The sequence below is a fragment of the Artibeus jamaicensis genome, unplaced genomic scaffold, assembly GCF_021234435.1.
Source record: "Artibeus jamaicensis isolate MK-2021 breed Jamaican fruit bat unplaced genomic scaffold, CSHL_Jam_final scaffold_1964, whole genome shotgun sequence".
Lineage (NCBI taxonomy): Eukaryota > Metazoa > Chordata > Mammalia > Chiroptera > Phyllostomidae > Artibeus > Artibeus jamaicensis.
The window spans coordinates 22,541,568-22,560,700 of NW_026522030.1; the positions used below are offsets into that span (position 1 = coordinate 22,541,568).

Sequence of the window (19,133 nt, forward strand, 5' to 3'; positions counted from 1 at the left end):
TTTTGGCTGAGTTGCTTGTATAATTATATATCTCAGTGGGAAGCGGAGTGTGGTAGCATTGTCTTTTATTTTAACTAATGCTCCTTATTCCTGAATCGTACACTTGGAAAGCAAGATCAATCCAGAATGTTATCATTTGTACTTTGTGGTTTTTGTTGGGAACCACCCCCGGTAGACCCAGGATTTTTCGTTTGTGCCAGGGGCTGTGGATGCAGAACTGTTGGGATGGTGGTGGAGTGCAAAGCTGAGAGAAATAATAATTTAGGGCCCTAGCAGTGCCCTGGCTGGGTGGCTCAGTTCATTGGAGTGTTGTTCTGTACACCAAAAGGTTGCGGGTTTGATTCCCTGTCAGGGCACATACCTAGTTACAGTTTTCATCCTGGTCAGGGTGTGTAGGGAGGATCAATGTTTCTGTCTCCCTCCCTTTGTCTCCCTCTAAAATCAATAAACATCCTGAAGTGAGGATTAAAAGAATAAAAAAGAATTTAGGGCCATAGTGGTTATCTGGGTAGAGACAATCATAGATACAGAAGTGCATGCTTGCTTATTTATTTACAAGAAAAAGCTCTTCAGAAATGTGATCAACAAGTTTTTCTTTTCTTGACCAAAAGAATGTTTAAAAAAAAATGGTTTGCAAGTGAGTGTTCTTGCTTTACAGCTTGTAAAAATGATTTGTTACTAAAATGGATTGTTCAAACTTTTCACATGTTCCCTGGAGCCTGAAATCTATGACCATTCTAAATTAAAAATTTCAACTTGCCATATATTGCTGCTCTTCCTTTCACCTTTTTCTTTAACATGATATAACATTTCCTATTTAGTCATTGGAACTGGATTTCTGTTTTGCTCTTTTTTCCAACTCCTATCCCACCCTTTGTGTTCTGAGGATGCAAAGTTACTGCCAGTTCAGATGCCTTGAAAGTAGGTCTTGGAGCACTAACATAGCCAAAGCTACGGCTATGTTAGTAGGCTTATGACTTTGCTTTGAAAAATACTGGTTTCAGGCATAATGCTTTCCCCATTTTAGGCCTTGTCAGCAGAGAGAAATGTAGCTCTTTTTTTAAAAAGAGGACCTTGGTGAGGAGCCTCTAGGGTTTCCTAAGAGGAAGGATATGATGCAGTCTCAAGGAGATGGGTTGGAACAGTTAGCACAGCGTAGGAAGCTTCTTTCTTTCCTGGATATCTGATCCATTGAATCATTCTTGTAATTAATTGGTAGACAGTGTTAAATTCCCAGTTTTAATTTTAAGTATAGTAGCCTCAGCATTAACATTTTTTAATGGTATAAAGTACATTATTTCATGTGCCGTATTTAGGCCAGTTGATTCAAGCAGATATATTTAGGCCATAGGGGGTTAATCTGTATCCACTTTGTGCTCTTAAAATGTAGTTCCGAAGGAAGGATATATAGGTTTTCCCACTAATTACGTTCATCTAAGACAGCAAGCCTTTAACATTACCATAGTTCAATGGGTTTGTACCATCTCAGCGGATCTTGATGAGAAACATTTTGTTTAGAATACATAGGTAGTATGTTGATTCAATACCAAGACTAGTGTAAATTTATCAAGTTTTCCCTAATTGTTCCTTTGGGAGAAAAGCATATGCCATTTGATTTTAGGGGAGCAGGGAGCTCATTTTAAAAAGTTTGAATTCTAAGATTTTGTTTTATGACCAAATTAGGAGTTGTATTTCTAATTTTACCTGATCAGGGATACCTTTAAGATTTTAGTATATTTTAGAGTTCTCCTAAGTTCTTAGAGCAGGGTGTTTAACATTGGTGCGCGCATGGGCATTTAGGGAGTGGAGTGTGGTCTCTCATGGACTGGCTTTGGGGAGGGATGTGGTAGATGTAAACCTCATGAGATCTCAGATAGAATTTTGTGTGGATTTGTATTTTTCTGAGGAGAGAGCCCATAGTTTTCATCAAATTGCCTAAGTACTTAATGAATCAAAAGGTAACAGTCATCGTATTAGAACGAAACATCTTTAATGAAAGACATTATTGCATAGTGTCATTTTTACCTCTAGTGAGGTTGCAAATACAAATCCAGCAGTCAGGATTGCAGTAAGCTGGAGATCAGTCTTTTAGGAAGGGATGTTTTCAAATATGTATTGAAGCTTAAAGCTTATGGGAAAGGCCTCAGTGAGTGAGCAGCTCTTCCTTCGCTTGGCCATGTCAGCTGTTCCTTATATAAATGGACTCTTTCAAGTTTAAAATTCAGATTTTTGTGTTTGTTTTGTAGGCTATTTGAGCAAAGGATCTATTTATCTTAACCCACTTCTCACTTGACTATTCAGTTAAGTTGTGATCTTGAATTTCTGACATTCCAGTTGCTTTCATGGTAACATGGGGGTTAGTGCCACTGGCTATTCAAGGTTTCTGCTTTCAGTTTCCTTAATGTCACCGTTCAGTTCTTTTTACTTGTTTTCTGTCCATTTCCTCTCATATTTATCTTAGTAGTAGTTACAGACCTTTTTCCATTTTCATACATTCTGCCACCCCCCATTCATCTAGTAGTCATTCTCTGCAGATATATTTTTTAAATATTTTATTTATTTATTTTTAGAGAGGGGAAGGGAGGGCGAAAGAGGAAGAGAAACATCACTGTGTGGTTGCCATTTATGCGCCTTATACTGGGGACCTGGCCCTCAGCCTAGGCATGTGCCCTGACTGGAAATCAAATCAGTGACCCTTTGGTTTGCAGCCAGTGCTCAATTCACTGAGCTACACCAGCCAGGGCTCTCTGCAGATGTTTTTGTATATTTTACTAAAAAAAGTAATGATAAATACAACAAACTTCCATTGCCTGTTTCTCCTAATCTATAAATTTAGCTGCTGCCAGACCTATTTCTTCATTTTGCTGGACTATGGAGAGGAATCCCTCCTCTAGTCCAAGTGAATCATTTTCCATTATTGCTGTCTTAATTTGTTGCCTCTCAATTGTCCCCTCTTTAGTTTCAGGACCTCTTTTATTCAGAGAATTAAGCACACATTCCATATGAAGCCCTGGAAGAACACAGGCGACAGGGACAGTTGTTCTCATGGCGCTTGCAGTGTAATAGACTTGTTCAGTGGACCTCAGCCTCAGAAGATTCTACTGTGATACTTTGCATACTGCCTCATGCAAGAACAGTTATTACTGTTTGCCATCTCTCTTCCTCCCTTGCACTGGCTTTTTTCCTCACCGTTGTATTGAAACTATATTGGCAGTGGTCACTGGTGACGTCATTACAGAGTTCCAGCAGACATTTGAATCATGCAGTGATTTAAAATTCTTGAAAATATAAAAGTTTTTACTTCTGTATTATTTGAAATGTTCATGTTGTTCAACATTGTTATTTAATTTTTTTGAGTTTATGTGACCAACAGGAAAAGTTAGGGAGATAGATGATGCTTCAGAAGGAGGCTGTAAATTGTAGTGTCTTTAGCCACAGGTCTTCTGCTTTGGAGACTACATTGTCTATAGCTGGATGCTCTGTGGCTTTTTAAAAAAATATATTTTATTTATTTATTTTTAGAGAGAGGGGAAGGGAAGGAGAAAGAGTGGGAGAGAAACATCAATGTGTAGCTGCCTCCCATGTGTCCCCTACTGGGGACCTGGCCTGCAACCCAGGCATGCGCCTGACTGGGAACCGAACCGGCGACCCTTTGCTTCACAGGCCTGCGCTCAATCCACTGAGCTACACCAGCCAGGGCTGTGGCTTGTTTTTATAATTAAGAGTTTTGCCTCTTTTAGCTTGGCCTCTGGCCTCTGTTTTGCTAGTTTAGGATTATGAAGGCAACAGTTACTTTACAATTTAGTACCGAGTTAGGTTTATAGGCTCTGTATCTCAGGAGATAAAGTTAGGACTCACTCTCTTACTTTACATCTCATTGATCTGGGTAGAACATCTGATTCCTAAAATGGAGATTATGCCAAGTTCTGTAGAGTATTGTTGAGGATTACAGGAAATCATGTATATAAAATATTTATCTTGGTGCTCAGAACATAATACATTTGAATAAAAAGTTGTTGTTTCCCAAAAACTTCTGTATGCCCTCAGCAATCCCCTATACTGCTCTCATTCCTGGGTCTCATTCTCCAGGGGTAGTTACTTTCAAGACTCCAGAGTATTTCTTCTGCTGTATTTCTTCTTAGTTTGTATTTATAATTTATCCTATTCTCCCAGTATTATATAATGATTTTTTGTTAGATCAGTATTATAACCCTGTACATGTTACAGTTGAGCTATGTTGCCTTTTTTTGGACTTAATAGTTGTTTTTTTCCATAGTTGCTTAGATTTCTATGTAGATTTCTGTGTAGCTTAGATTTCATTGATTAACATCTATACTTTATTTCATATGTGCAATTTAACTTCTTAGGATGATCAAAACCGTTTTCCTGGAGGCATCTCTTTGCTAGCCCTCTCTTATCCTCCTGCTCTGATTAGATTTGGTTGCTCTGAGGCACAGGTAGCAAACACAAGGCCCACCGGCTGAATCCCGGCCCTCTGCCTTGTTTTATCTGGTCCAGCATCTTGTTCTACCCACCAGCAGCACTGAGCTCTCGCTTAACTATTAAGTAGTTACATTTACACAGTCCTAAAATTACACCTGGCCCTTTGAAGGCAACCGTGAGACTGAGGAGGCCCCCAGCGAAAATGAGTTTGACACCCTTCATAAGGCTTGCTGCTCGGCTCTCATCTTGATCTTTTTTCAGCTGTTGTTTGTGGGAGCCTCCTCTCCTGTGTTGGATGCCCTTGTTATCCACTGATCTGTTTTCTGCCCCTATATGACATTCTGTCTGTTCCAGAATGTCATAAACTGAATTGTACAGTACATAGCATTTTGAGTTTTGACTTTTTTTACTAAGGATAACGTATTCGAAATTCATCCATGTTGTGTACATCAGTAGTTGATTTTTAAAAAGATTTTATTTATTTTTAGAGAGAGGGGAAGGGAGGGAGAGAAACATCAGTGTGTGGTTGCCTCTCTCATGCCCCCTACTGGGCACCTGGCCTGCAATCCAGGCATGTGCCCTGACTGGGAATCTCACCAGAGACCCTTTGGTTCGCAGCCCATGATTTCTTTTTATTGCTGAACAATTTTCAGTTGTATGGCTATGCTACATATTACTGACTCTTTGAAGGACCTTAGGCTTATTTCCTCTTGGGGGAGGTTGTTTAAAGGTGCTATAAGTATTTAGATCATTTTTGAGAAAAGTGGCCCATGGCTATTCCAAGTTAAAAGGGAGGCTGAGGAATTGAGTGTTTAGTTTTTTGCCTTCTTTACCAGAGGAAGACAGTATGGTAGTATGTTGTGAATAGATTGGTAGCTAATTCATGGTGTTGTCAACAGCTGCCTCTTGGTTTGCTCTTTTTCTGTCTTGTTTTTTCCAGGAGCTTCTTGAGTTTGAGATATTGCATATATGAACTAAACTTGTTTCTTCATTACATTGATTGGTATCTTTGCTCAGTGTAGAGTTCTAGGTTGGAAATTAAACTAAGGTGTTGCTGCATTGTTTTCTAAGTTATAGTACAATATACATAACATGAAATCATTAAACAGTAACTCTCCATTCTCCCTTATCCTAATCCTTGGTAACCACCATTCAACTTTGACTATGAATTTGACTATTCAAGATAACTTGTATAAGTAGTCATACAGTAATTTTCCTCTTTGGCTTATTTCATTTAGCATAATGTCCTCAAGGTTCATCCATGCTGTAGCACATGTCAGAATTCCCATTTTTTTTAAGACAGTAATAAATAGTTCATTGTAGGTACATACCACATTTGCTTATCCATTCATCTGTTGGGAGAAATTTGGGTGGCTTCTACTTTTTAGCTATTGTGAATAATGCTGCAATGAATATGGGCATACAACTGTTTCTTCAAGATCCTGCTTTCAATTTTTGGGAGTATTACTAGAAGCAGGATTACTGAATCATAGGTAATTCTATTTTTAAAAATTTATTTTGAGTGACTGCCATATTTTCCATTGTGGCTGCACCGTTTTACATTCCTACCAGCAGTATACTGGGGTTCTAGTTCTCTGCATCTTTGCCAAAATTGTTATTTTCTTTTTTTAATCTCTTTTTATTATAATGGTCACTTTAATGAGTGTGAAGTGGTATTTCATTGTTATAATCATGTTTTGATGACATGTTATATTTATATGCTTGACACTTAAGTAGCTATTCAGTAAATATTTGTTGAATAAATAAAGTAAAAATATATGCCAATTATTTTGTCTCCTTTGGAAGATTTACTTGTTATAAGTGGCTTTTGCCTTTATAGCTTGTTCTTGGACCTAACATTTTAAATTAGATTATTGCCAGGTAAAATCTTGGCTGGATGCAATTTTTATCTTTGGGTTCAAATACCAATTGCAAATGGGAAGAGTAGATTAAACTACATGTAGTAGTAACTATGTCCAGGGTGGGACAAAAGTAGCTTTACAGTTGTATGTGAAACAGTTTATTCTTGTATTTATTAATTATTGTATTATTTTCCATACAAACAACTGTAGACCTAGTTTTGCCCCACCCTGTATAGTGATAAAATAATTGCTGGTTAAATTTTATGGTATTTGAGATTTTTGTTTAGAATTGCTGTATTGTAAACCTTAGCCTTTTAGATTGCTTTAGTAAAATTGGCATAAGAGGTGCCAGGAAAATCTAAAATCCTGAAGGGTTGTTTTCTTGAATTTATGTTCTAGAGAACATTTGATATAGCTCATGTTTACTCCTTATCCCTGTATTTTATCCTTGCCTTTTACTGTGATTTGCAAGTTTTACTCACCATGCCTGCTTTCTTGCAGATTTTCTATATTGTACATACATTATTTTGTATATACTGTGTATGATGACTTCGGTGAGCAATGACCGTTCCCGAGGTGCTCGGGAAAAAACACAGATTTCAGCAACACAGGCAACACAACTACAGAAACAAGTAGTACAGGTAAGTTTGCCATATTTAGAGTTACGGAAATTTAGGAAGTACATAATTCTGTAGTGTTCTCCTTTGTAGGAAACCTTAGACTTTTAAACCTCATTTTTAAAATGTAGGTAGTATATAATAGGAAAGAGGCAGTATTTTTGAATCAGGTACAGTTGAATATTGTTCCTTAACTATTTAATCCTGAGCTTTTTCTTGCTACCTGTTAGCATCTGGGTCGTATTTTTTTCTTTATTACAGTATGAATCTGTGTCCCTAGAAAGTAATATGAAAATCCAAAGTATATAGAGAAATACTACTCTGAAGTAGTGATATATCTGAATTATAAGAGACTTCCAAAACTTATCTTTCAAGCATTCTTACCTGGAAAGGGTGCTTTAATCTTAAGAATGACTTAATTAACAAGATTCATTTATATAAAATAATTAGTGTTAAGTAGTCACTCCTCAGTTTATTTATATTATTTTAAATGATGTGTGACAATCCATGTAAAATGCTAAGCACAGTACATGGTATGAAATTGGGTGTTTTATATATGTTATTCATTAGATTGGTAAATATTTTCTTCAGAGGCAGTATGGAGTGAGTAAACAAACCTATGCAGTTCATTATAATTTCAGATTGATGATTTCACTGTACTTAGTAGTTGCATTATATTTTTAAATACAAGTTTAGCCTTGTATTTTGCTGCTGTCAACAAATATATATCTCTGTTATTCAGTCCTTTTTCCTAAATATATCTACCTTGATAGATATTTATTCATAAGTGATCAAGAAAGACTGTCTGTTGGAAGAACTTGGATTTTCTTGACTAGGCCCTCCCTTTATAGATAAGTGCTTATGAGAATGGTTGATGAATGGCCTCTTATCAAAGAAGAAATACAAGTTACAAGTAATCGTAGGTGCAGCCCTGCTAATCAAAGAAATATAAATTAAAACAAAGATATTTTATTTTTTTGTTCATCAGATCACTAAGATTTAAATGTGTGGTCTTTTGAAGGAGGGCCAAACAAAATGTTGGGATGTACGCTGTCTCTCTCCCACCCAAGTAAAATCTTTGCGCTTATTTCCAGAGAATCCAAGTGTCTGGGCTGGAAGAGGGAGGACTCCCTTCCTCCTAAGGGTTGTCATTAGGAGTTTTTCCGTGGACCTTTTGGGGATGGCTCATTTTATCTAATTAGAGGAAACAACTGCCAGCTGAATTGGGGGAAGGATTCCTAGACCTTTAGGTTATTAATTTTTATTTTTTATAAAAGAATGTGAGAGTTTCTCAAAACAGTATTATGCATTAGTGAAATTGTTCATGTTTATATATACATTAATCCCATTCTGGGAAATACATCCTAAGAAAAAGCCTTAAAGGGGAGGCTTTAGCCCTGGCCATGTGTCCTAGTAGTTAGAGTGTGGTCCCCATACACCAAGGTTGCAGATTTGATCCTGGGTCAGGGCTCATTGCTAGAAGTAATGATCTGTTTTTTAATTTTCATTTTAATATTTTATTTATTATTTTTAGAAAGAGGGGAAGGGAAGGAGAAAGAGTGGGAGAGAAACATCAGTGTGTGGTTGCCTCTTATGTGTTTCCCTACTGGGGACCTGGCCTACAACCCAGGCATATGTCCTGACTGGGAACTGAACTGACAACCCTTTGCTTCACAGGCCTGCGCTCAATCCACTGAGCTACACCAGCCAGGATGATCTGTTTTTAATGCATCATATCTTAATGAACAGAACATAGGCTTGTCCTAAATACTGGTGGTGATTAATGAATTTTATGAAGTGGTATTTCTCTAGTATCATATGGAAAGAGAAAATATTTTAGTTTTTAAACATTTAAAATGGTGTATTCTTTGCAGAAAGTTGTTCTAAGGAATTAGAACTTGCATAAGGTGTGATGAAATGGTAACCATTACTCTTATTGTATATTTCACATAAGATTTGAAGTGACTACAACAATATTTGAAATTATGGTGGGAAATGCCAGATGTCTGATCAACTGAGAAAGGCTGCAAAATAGTACTTAGACTATAGCACAACTTTTAAGAAAAAAGACTAGTAGACTATGTTAATGTTGTTCATCTTTGGGTGATAAGCATAAGGATAACTTAATCCTACTTCATCATATTTTCTTAACTTTCTGGGTGACAAACAAAAAACATGTGGTTTACCATAAAAAGCTATCAACACGTTCTTTATTATGAAGGTATCTTAGCTCAGTACAAGGCAAGTGAATGAAGGAGAGATCCAGAGGAAGAGATTAGTAACGCTGCTTGTGTTGGCAGGACTTTTTTTTTTTCAACTTTGATGGTTTTGTGGTAGCTGTCACTAATGCTTGTTGTAGGGAGGAGTGCATTAACCTCGTTTAACTGAATTACCAGTTGATTCTGTTTATTCCTCTGATTTTACAAGTTGGTGCAGACCTCAGTTCCTAGAGTTCAGCCTGGCAACTTTCCCATCATGCTCTAATTTATGTTTTGTGCTTTGTTTATCTAATACTTAATTTTCTTCTTGATTAGGATAGTTGGCAAAAGTAAAAATATTTAAAGTTCTAATTTAAAATGTTTTGTATTTCATTAATTTGCTATGCTAGTGCTGCAGAACTGTACTTGTGAAACAGTTGTTAAGTACATCAGCTGTGCTTTCAGAAGTTATGCGTAGATGGTCTGTACCTTTTCAGGAATAAAACAGATAATATCATTGCAGAGAAATGCAAAGAATATTTGAGTTATAGTACTTAAGCTTAGGAAGCTAAATATGGTCCTGGCTGTATGGCTCAGTGAATTGAATCCTGGCTTATGAACTGTAAGGTCAATGGTTCGATTCCCAGTCAGTGCACTTGCCTCCATTGTGGGTTGGGGGTGTGGGAGAGGCAGCTGATTGATGTAGCTCTCATATGTCAATGTTTCTCTCTTTCTCCCGCCCTTCCCCTTCCCCTCTCTCTAAAATTAAATAAATTCTTTTTTAAAAAATCGAAATAAATTAGTAATCGGTATTTATCTTACATATATGGTAATGAATAAGTGACTTTATAGTTAAAAATGTGTGGGTGAAACAGTATCAAAATAAAAATATAGAAATATGTAGAGGCTCCAGACTGTTGACCTATAGCAAAATGTTATTATTAGTAAGTACTCTGCTTATAATCTTTAGTGAAAGTGTGAACTTGAGGTTTTTTGGTTAATATTTTATGTTGTAATAGAGTCAGGAGAAGCTTTATTTTTATGACTCGTGCATATTTAGGAAGCACAGGAAGTTCTCAGGCAGTTTTCAAGTTTAAATGTTGCTGCCTTTAGTGCTATTATTTGTGGCTGTTTACCTCCCTGCTCCATAACTTTCTTAAAAACGATTTTATTTATTTACTTTTAAAGAGAGGAAGAGAGAGAAGAACAGGAAGAGAAACATCAATGTGTGGTTGCCTCTTATACTCTCCCTACTGGGGACCTGGTCTGCAATCCAGGCATATGCCCTGACCAGGAATCCAGCAGGCGATCCCTTGGTTCACAGGCCGGTGCTCAATCCACTGAGCCACACTAGCTAGGGCCTGCTCCATTACTTTCAAATGAGCCTGTACCCTTTATCAGAAAGGTATCACAGCTACGTGCTGAATGTTTTGTCTAAAATGTCTTGAACCAGAAATATTCTTCTAGTACACATCATACGCTGAGTGAGTGTGTTCACAACTCATCTGTAATTCACTTTCTTGACTTTTCCCCTTTTGTCTTTTATTTTCCTGTTGGTTGGTTTGTTTTTTTCTTTTTTTAAAATATATCTTATTGATTATGCCATTATAGTTCTATTCCCCCCTTCATTTCCCACCACCCTGCACATCCCTCCCCCACCAATGCCCCCCCTTTAGTTTATGACCACGTGTCTCAAGTTCTTTAGATTCTATATTTCCCATACTATTCTTCCCCTTCCCTATCTATTTTCTCCCCACCATCTATGCTGCTTATTTTCTGTACCTTCTCCCCCTTCGCCTTCTCCCACGCCCCTGTCGATAACCCTCCATGTGATCTTCATTTCTATGGTTCTCCTCCTGATCTAGCTGTCCTCTTAGTTTGCTTTTGTTTTAGGTGTGGTTCTTAATAACTGTGAGTTTGCTGTCCTTTCACTGTTCATCTTTTTTATTCTCTTTTTCTTAGATAAGACCCTTTAGCATTTCATATAATAAGCGCTTGGTGATGATGAACTCCTTGAATTTGATCTTATCTGAGAAGCACTTTATCTGTCCTTCCATTCTAAAAGAAAGCTTTGCTGGATAGAGCAATCTTGGATATAGGTCTTTGGATTTCATGACTTGGAATACCTCTTTCCAGCCCCTTCTTGCCTGTAAGGTCTCTTTTGAGAAATATGCTGACAAGTCTGATGGGAACTCCTTTGTAGGTGACTGTCCCCTTATCTCTTGCTGCTTCTAGGATTCTCTCTTTCATTTTAATCTTGGCTAATGTAATTATGATGTGCCTTGGTGTGTTCCTTCTTGGGTCCATCTTTTTTGGGACTCTCTGAGCTTCCTGGATTTCCTGGAAGTCTATTTTCTTTGCCAGATTGGGGAAATTCTCCCTTATTATTTGTTCAAATAAGTTTTCCACTCATCGCTCTTCCTCTTCCCCTTCTGATACCCTTATAATTCGGATGTTGGAGCGTTTAAAGATGTCCTGAAGGTTCCTAAGCCTCTCCTCTTTTTTTTTTTTGAATTCTTGTTTTTTCATTCTGTTCTAGTTGAATGTTTTTTTCTTCCTTCTGGTCCACTCCCTTGATTTGAGTCCCAGTTTCCTTCCCATCACTATTGGTTTCCTGTGCATTTCCCTTCATTTCAATTAGTTTATCCTTCATTTTTTCATCTAATTTGTGACTAAAATCCACCAGTTCTGTGAGCATCCTGATCACCATTGTTTTGAACTGTGCATCTGATAGGTTGGCAATTTCTTGTTCACTTAGATTTATCGGCTCTGGGGCTTTGAGTTTTTCTTGAGCCATAATGTTTTGTTCTGTTGGTGCCTGTTACGTATGAGGGGCAGAGCCCTAGGTGTTCACCAGGGTGGGACAACTCAGTTGCTGGGTTGTGACGCTGTATGTGGGGGCGGGGTCAAAGAGGGGCAGTGGCGGTCCCTTCTGCCTCCCGCCGCTGGGGCCTGCGTGGTCTGTCTCACTGCTCGCTCCTTCACCTGGTTTATCGGTCTGGCGGTCTGGCTGAGCAGTTCGTTGTTGTCAGACTTCCATATAGTTTAATTTTCTGTGTTTTGGTTGCGTTTTTGTTACTAAAACTTTGTTGTCTTTAAACTTGGTTGTGCGAGGAGGCACAGTGTTTCCACTTATGCCTCCATCTTGGCCGGAAGTCCCATTATGCCATCTTATTTTTGATGCATTTCAAAGTAAGTTAAAGACATTAGTATACTCTATCCTTATTACTTTAGCATACATAGCATCGAGTTTAATATTTGTTTAGGTTTCTTTCTTTAAGGTGAAATTCACATACAGATACATTTTAAGTATGTGATATCATTTTTTTTGTTGATTGCATGTACGTTTGTAACCTAGTTCCCTGTCAGGATATAGAACATTATCCTCATCCCATAAAGTTCTGCCACTTTAATTTTTTTTTCTTGGTGCAAACATCCAGCTTTAGGGTTCTGGTGATTATCTTTTCTATAATGCTTTCAACGTACCTCTGGCTCATTTCCGTGTACTCCTTTTTAGTTCAGACTCTTGAAGGTTTCCCATACCGTAATGTAGACTGTGTTTTCCTGGTTTGCTCATATTGTCACTTTCCTCAGTCTTTCAAGTACAAAAGGACACATAAAAATCATCTCCCTTTACGTCCCTTCATTCTAATGACAACCACACTAGCCTAGACCCTTCTTGCTGCATTCCTGGACTGTTAAAACAGCTTCTTCCCTCCCTGGGAGGCAGCATGATCGACACACTGGACATTACACACCTGGTAGTTAAGAGGCTTGTGCCAGCAACACCCAGCATAAAAGCATGAGTTAAGGTATTGGAGGGCACAGTACAGAGTAGAACTTAGAGGATCACTTACCTCTAAGACCCTTCCCAGTAGTAAAATAGAAGCTCTACTTTGTGATTTAGTAATTTCTGTAATAGGAACTTTTTTTTAAAGATTTTTATTTATTTATCTTTAGAGTGGAAGGGAAGGAGAGAGGGAGAGAAATATCAATGTATGGTTGCCTCTCGTGAGTCCCCTGCCGGGAACTGGCTTGCAACCCAGGCATGTGCCCTGACTGGGAATTGAACCATGATCATGTGGTTCGCAGGCCCACGCTCAATCCACTGAGCTACACCAGCCAGGGCAGGATTTTTTTTAATAGTTAAAAAAAATACTGACATTTAGAGAGGAGAGAGGGAGGAGAGAGGGAGGAGAGAGAATGGGGGCAGAGAGAAAGAGACATTGATTTGTTGTTCAACTTATTGATGCATTCAATGATTGATTATTATATGTGTCTGGAACCCGCAAACTCGGCATATTGGATCAGTGCTCAAACCCAAGCAGTTCCCTTCCTTTTTGGCTCCAGGGACTGGTTTTGTGGAAGCGAGGGATGGAGAAACAGCAGGCGGAGCTCAAGTGAGCTCCCTCCTCAGCCCAGTTTCTAACTACCACTGACACCAGTCCACTGCCTCAGGAGTTGGAGACCCCTGCTCTAACCAATTGAGCTACCCCCCCACCCTGCCAGGGCTTGGAGTATGTCTTTTAAGATTTTATTTACTTATTTCTAGAGAGAGGGGAAGGGAGGAAAAGAGAGGGGGAGAAACAACTATGTGTGGTTGCCCCTCAGATACCCTTACCTGGGGTCCTAGCCCGCAACCCAGGCATATGCCCTGACTGGGAATTGAACCAGTGACCTTTTAGTTCGCAGGCCTATGCTCAGTCCACTGAGCCACACCAGCCAGGGCAGGATTATTCACCTGTATTGATGAGATATTTTTCTGTGATTGTCTTTTCCTGTGATGTCTTTGTGTTTGGTATCAGTGTAATATTTGATAGGATGAGTTAGGGAGTGTTCCCTTCTCTGTTTTTTGGATAAGTTTGTAACGAATTGGTAATTGGTACTAATTCTTTCCTTGTTTGGTAGAATTTAACAGTGAAGCCATCTGGGCCTGGTCTTTCCATTATGTGAGTTTTTTGATTACTAATTCCACTCTTTGTTAATAGAATTTTAATTTTCCTTGAGTCAGCTTCAGTAGTTTGTGTCTTTGTTGACTTTTGTCTAAGTTACTTAATTTGGTGGCATACATTTGTTCATGGTATTCTCTTATAATTCTTTTTATTCCTCTAAAATCAGGTGTGGCAGTCCTGTTTCATTCCTAATTTTTTATTTTTATTTTAAAAAGTATTTTATTTATTTTTAGAGAGAGGGGAAGGGAAGGAGAAAGAGTGGAAGAGAAACATCAATGTGTGGTCGCCTGTCATGTGTCCTCCACTGGGGACCCAGCCTGCAACCCAGGCATGTGCCCTGACTGGGAATCGAACCAGCAACCCTTTGCTTCACAGGCCCGTGCTCAATCCGCTGAGCTACACCAGCCAGGGCTCATTCCTAATTTTTTAAAATTTATTTTATTTATTTTTATTTAAATTATTTTATTGTTCAGTTATAGTTGTCTATATTTTCTTCATTCCTAATTTTATTTTATTTCTTCATTCCTACTTTTAATAACTCGAGTCTTCTCATTACTTGAGTTTTCCTTGTTATTCTAGCTAAAGTTTGGTCAACTGTTAGTTTTGTTGACTACACCCTCCCCCAAGGGCCAAGTTTTGGTTTCTTTGATTTGTTTTTCTGTTATTTTTTTTCTTTATGTCATCATTTCCTTCTTTAGGAAACTTTTTTTGGAATAATTTTAGGATTTGCCAAAATGTTGACAAATGATAAAGAGATCTCTTTAACTTTCACAGTTTTCCTTAATGTTAACATTTTATGTCAAGTGTTGGCAAACTTTCTATAAAGGGTTACATAGCACTTATTTTATGCTCTGCAGGCCACACGTCATCTCTGTTTATGTTCTTTCTTGTTGGTGTTTAACAACACTTTAAAAATGTTAAAACCTTTCTTAGCTGGTACACTGTACAAAATCAGATTCCAGATTCTAGTTTGCTAACCTCCATCTTACATAACCATTTGTTAAGACCAAGATAATAACATTGGTACAATATTATTAACTAAATTACAGACTTTATTTGGATTTCACTGGTTTTTGAACCAAGGCCCCTTTTCTGTTCCAGGTACCGTTCCAGTTAGTTGTCTCCTTAGTCTCTCTGGATCTGTCAAAGTTTTTCAGTTTTTACTTGTTTTTCATGACCATCACACATTTGAAGAGCATATTTATCAGTTTTAAAAATAGTTACTTCTGCCCTGGCTGGTGTAGCTCAGTGGATTGAGCAGGGGCCTGTGAAGCAAAGGGTCGCCAGTTCGATTCCCAGTCAGGGCACATGCCTGGGTTGCAGGCCAGTTCCCAGCAGGAGGACTCACGAGAGGCAACCATACATTGATATTTCTCTCCCTTTTTCCTTCCCTTCCTCTCTAAAGAGAAATAAATAAAATCTTTAAAAAAAAAAAAAAAACTATCATGGCCTGGCTGGTGTAGCTCAGTGGATTGAGCACGGGCCTGCGAACCAGACAATCGAGGTTTGAGTCCCAGTCAGGGCACATACTGGGGTTGCAGGCTGGTTCCCTGCAGGCCAGTTCCCAGCAGGGGACGCATGAAAGGCAACCATACATTGATGTTTCTCTTCCTCTCTCCTTCCCTTTCCCTCTAAAGATAAACAAATAAAATCTTTAAAAAAAAAAACCAAAAAAACTATCAATAAAAAAAATAGTTATTTCTCATTTTCCAAAGGTGAACAGTTAGTATTTTTAAAAATTATTTTGAATTTATGAATTTAAATTTGATGTTTGTTATTTCTAGTTATTGTCCTTTTTAAAATATATATTCTATTTATTTATTGTTTTTAGAGAGAGGGAAAGAGAAGGAGAAAAAGTGGGAGAGAAACATCAATGTGTGTTTGTCTCTCATGTGTCCTCTACTGGGGACTTGGCCTGCAACCCAGGCATGTGCCCTGACTGGGAATCAAACCGGCGACCCTTTGCTTCACAGGCCCGTGCTCGATCCACTGAGCTGCACCAGCCAGGGCAGTTATTGTCCTTTTCGAGGTTCAAATTACTCCATTTTTGGCCAGTACAAGTGTTTCCAAGTTGGCTCCTGAGTGTTTTTTTTTTAACTTTTAAAATTATAATTGACATAGAATATTAGTTTCAAGTTTACAACATAGTGACTAAACATTTTTATCCTTTGCAAAGTGATTACAGTAAATTCAGTACTGTGCATAATTATAAAATTATTGACTATTCCCTGTACTGCCTGTGACATCCCTCTGACTCCTGAGTCATGGCTTTTGAGTGCTTTTTGACTTGGTCCTAATAAATTTTTGATAGTTCCTTCATAAACTGGTATGGCAGGGTATTCCAGACTTATCTTGTGTACTTGCTGCATTGCATATGGAACCAGCCATTGCTCTAAGGAACTCTGGCATTTTTTAGTGGAAAAAGTTATATAGAGACCTCAATCTGCTAACTGATTTATTATTACTGGGTTAGTAATTGTTCATAGGTCTCGACCTCAAAGGACAGAACTATGAAAAAATGAATTAATGCTGACAGTTCAAATTCAGGACTACTTTTATTTCACATGTTTATCACCTCCACATTGAGACTGATTTCCTGATAAATGCAGATGGTAAAATTAGGACATCCCCAAATTACTCATTTGCTTTATCCCACTTTATATATGTAGCACATTGTGCTTTCCCCATTCTAACTTTGATTTCTTGTGAGCACAGCCTTTAACATTGTAAAAAGAAGTAGGAGAGGCTCCTTTTTCATTCCAGACGCCTTAGTAAATGTTGGTTTGTTTTTATAAAATATCTTTGTCATTGGCATCAGAATTAGCTACACTAAATATAAATGTTCTAAGTTCTCTGCTGGAGCAGCAAGGTGTGCATTAATTTCTGTTTCTGTAAGAATTTTCTGGATTTAAGATTTTCGATTTTACCTTGAAGTCAGTTGATAGAAAAATGTCTAATCAGATACTTTGGGTGCACACTTATTTCCAGGAGACTGCTTAGTTCAGTTGATTTAGCTTTTAAACCCGTAACAGTAGCATGCAGGACAATAACACTTGTATACCAAGGGCCTTGGTTTTTATCAATATTGATGAAAAATATTCAGCAACCAAGAGGTACTTTGTGTGTGGGTGTGGGAAGTGTCTACAGTCCTTTATCGTATCAGGGATCTCATAGTCATACCTGCTTTTACTGCTTGCTCTCTCATGATATTTCCGTGTACCTGGGAACCATTGCTAGCTGTCATTCCATTATTCCACAACATAGCCACTGGTTTTGGTTATCTAGAATAAATTAGTCACTCTTTTGGAGTTCAGTTATTTGTTCTGTGCTTCTTTGTGCATTGTTTTCCCAAGAGAGCCACCTTAAGAGCCTTAAAAGCGTATTCTACTTGATAGAGGTGGCCTTTGGGTGAAAAGTTAGGATGTGGCAGCCAAGTAGGTTCACGCCCTGCTTCAGGATGTAGCTTCGGGACTCATGGCATCTGACTCAGCTGTCAGGCCATCTGGAAGTTACAGAGATTCCCCAGCCCCTCCTTTTCAATTAGTGCTGTGTCTGTATACTTTGTTCTTGTGTGCATTGTGTACTGTACTTTCTCCCGTTGAGACGTTTAGTTTTATTTTGACAATAAGTATATGTTTAATAGTCACCAGGAGTACTTATGTCAGTGTCTCAAGTGTGGTCATTTTGGTTGATTCCGTAGGAAAAGGCTCATAGGAATAATATTTCCTGTGGACTTTGGTGCTAGAAACAATGAATGTCCTTTATACTTGAGTGTAAAGTAATTTTGTTGGCAATAGGTTCTAGCCTCATATTTTCTTTACTCGAGGATCTTAAATGTTACTTTATTATTATTTTTTTTACAAAACTTTTGACAAGTTTATTGCTACTTTTTTTTAAAAAAAGATTTTATTTATTTATCTTTACAGGAGAAGGGAAGGGGAGAGGGAGAGAAACATTAATGTGTGGTTGCCTCTCGAGCATCCCCTGCTGGGAACTGACCTGCAACCCAGGCATGTGCCCTGACTGGGCATCAAACCACAATCCTCTGGTTCCCAGGCCCACGCTCAATCCACTGAGCTATATCAGCCAGGACAAAATAAATATTTAGAAAATATTTAATACTTCTTCATCTCCCATTCCTTCTTTTCATTTCTCTTTCTTTAAAATTTTTTACTTTAAATATTTTCCCCCTTTCACCTTTCATATTTCTCTTGAAGCATTAACTGTTAAAAGTTTAATTTTGTTTCTTCTAGTATAGTGTTCATTTTTACTTCTGAATTAGAAAAACTTAGATATGTGTTATTCTTTTTATGTCTTGTAGCATTTTCTTGGTATGTTTTGAAACTGAAGAAAACAGTTTTACTTTGTTCTCTAGGTAGATTTTTTTTTTCTTTTCTGTGTATGTGGTTCAATTATGATTTGATCTCTAGTAGCTTCTCTTGATGCTTTAGCTGGCTAGTTTCAAGAGTTTATCATTGTAACTGCCCCTTTTGAAACCTTTCTGCAGTCCTGGTACTTAGGTTACTATTAGAGTTGTTAAAATACTACAGTGTCATCTGCTGTTCTCCAATGACTTACTTTTTGGTGAATACCTCTTACCTACTTGGGGGTTTCCTGTTCCTAGATTAGTCACACACCAGTGCTTGCCTCTGCTTACTTTGCATGGACAAATTGTTACCTGATAGATCTTGTATGTGTTGGTGGTTTTTCTTTTCTTTATTTTTTTTTGCTAATTGATTCTAGAGAGAGGGGAAGGGAGAGAGAGAGTGGGAGAGAATCAGCGATACAAGAGAGAAACATCGTTTGTCTTTGCTTGTGCTTTGTCTGGGGACCATACCCACAACCCAGGCATGTGCCTTGAGGGAATGGAACCCTTGACCTTTTCAGTTCGTGGGATGACGCATAATCAAGTCACATGGGCCAGGGTGGTGGTTTCTCATGCTTTTACTTTGAGGTTTGTGAAGAGTACCTCGTCACCTAGTTTTGTAGTATATTATTGTACAAGAGATTGTTGTACAACTGTAAAGTTGCAACAGTAATTTAGAGCAGCAGTCCCCAATC

General features: G+C 38.0%; 1 protein-coding gene across 3 annotated transcripts in view; it reads left to right on the forward strand.

The window, feature by feature from the left end:
* Positions 1 to 19,133, forward strand: part of UBAP2 (ubiquitin associated protein 2) — a 137,741-nt gene that overhangs the window by 23,443 nt on the left and 95,165 nt on the right. For all 3 annotated transcript variants that reach the window (XM_037151589.2, XM_053656165.1, XM_053656166.1), the window contains exon 2: positions 6,807 to 6,946. In XM_037151589.2, the coding sequence (XP_037007484.2) occupies positions 6,848 to 6,946 (99 nt within the window). In that variant the 5' untranslated portion in view covers positions 6,807 to 6,847. The remainder of the gene's footprint in view (positions 1 to 6,806; positions 6,947 to 19,133) is intronic.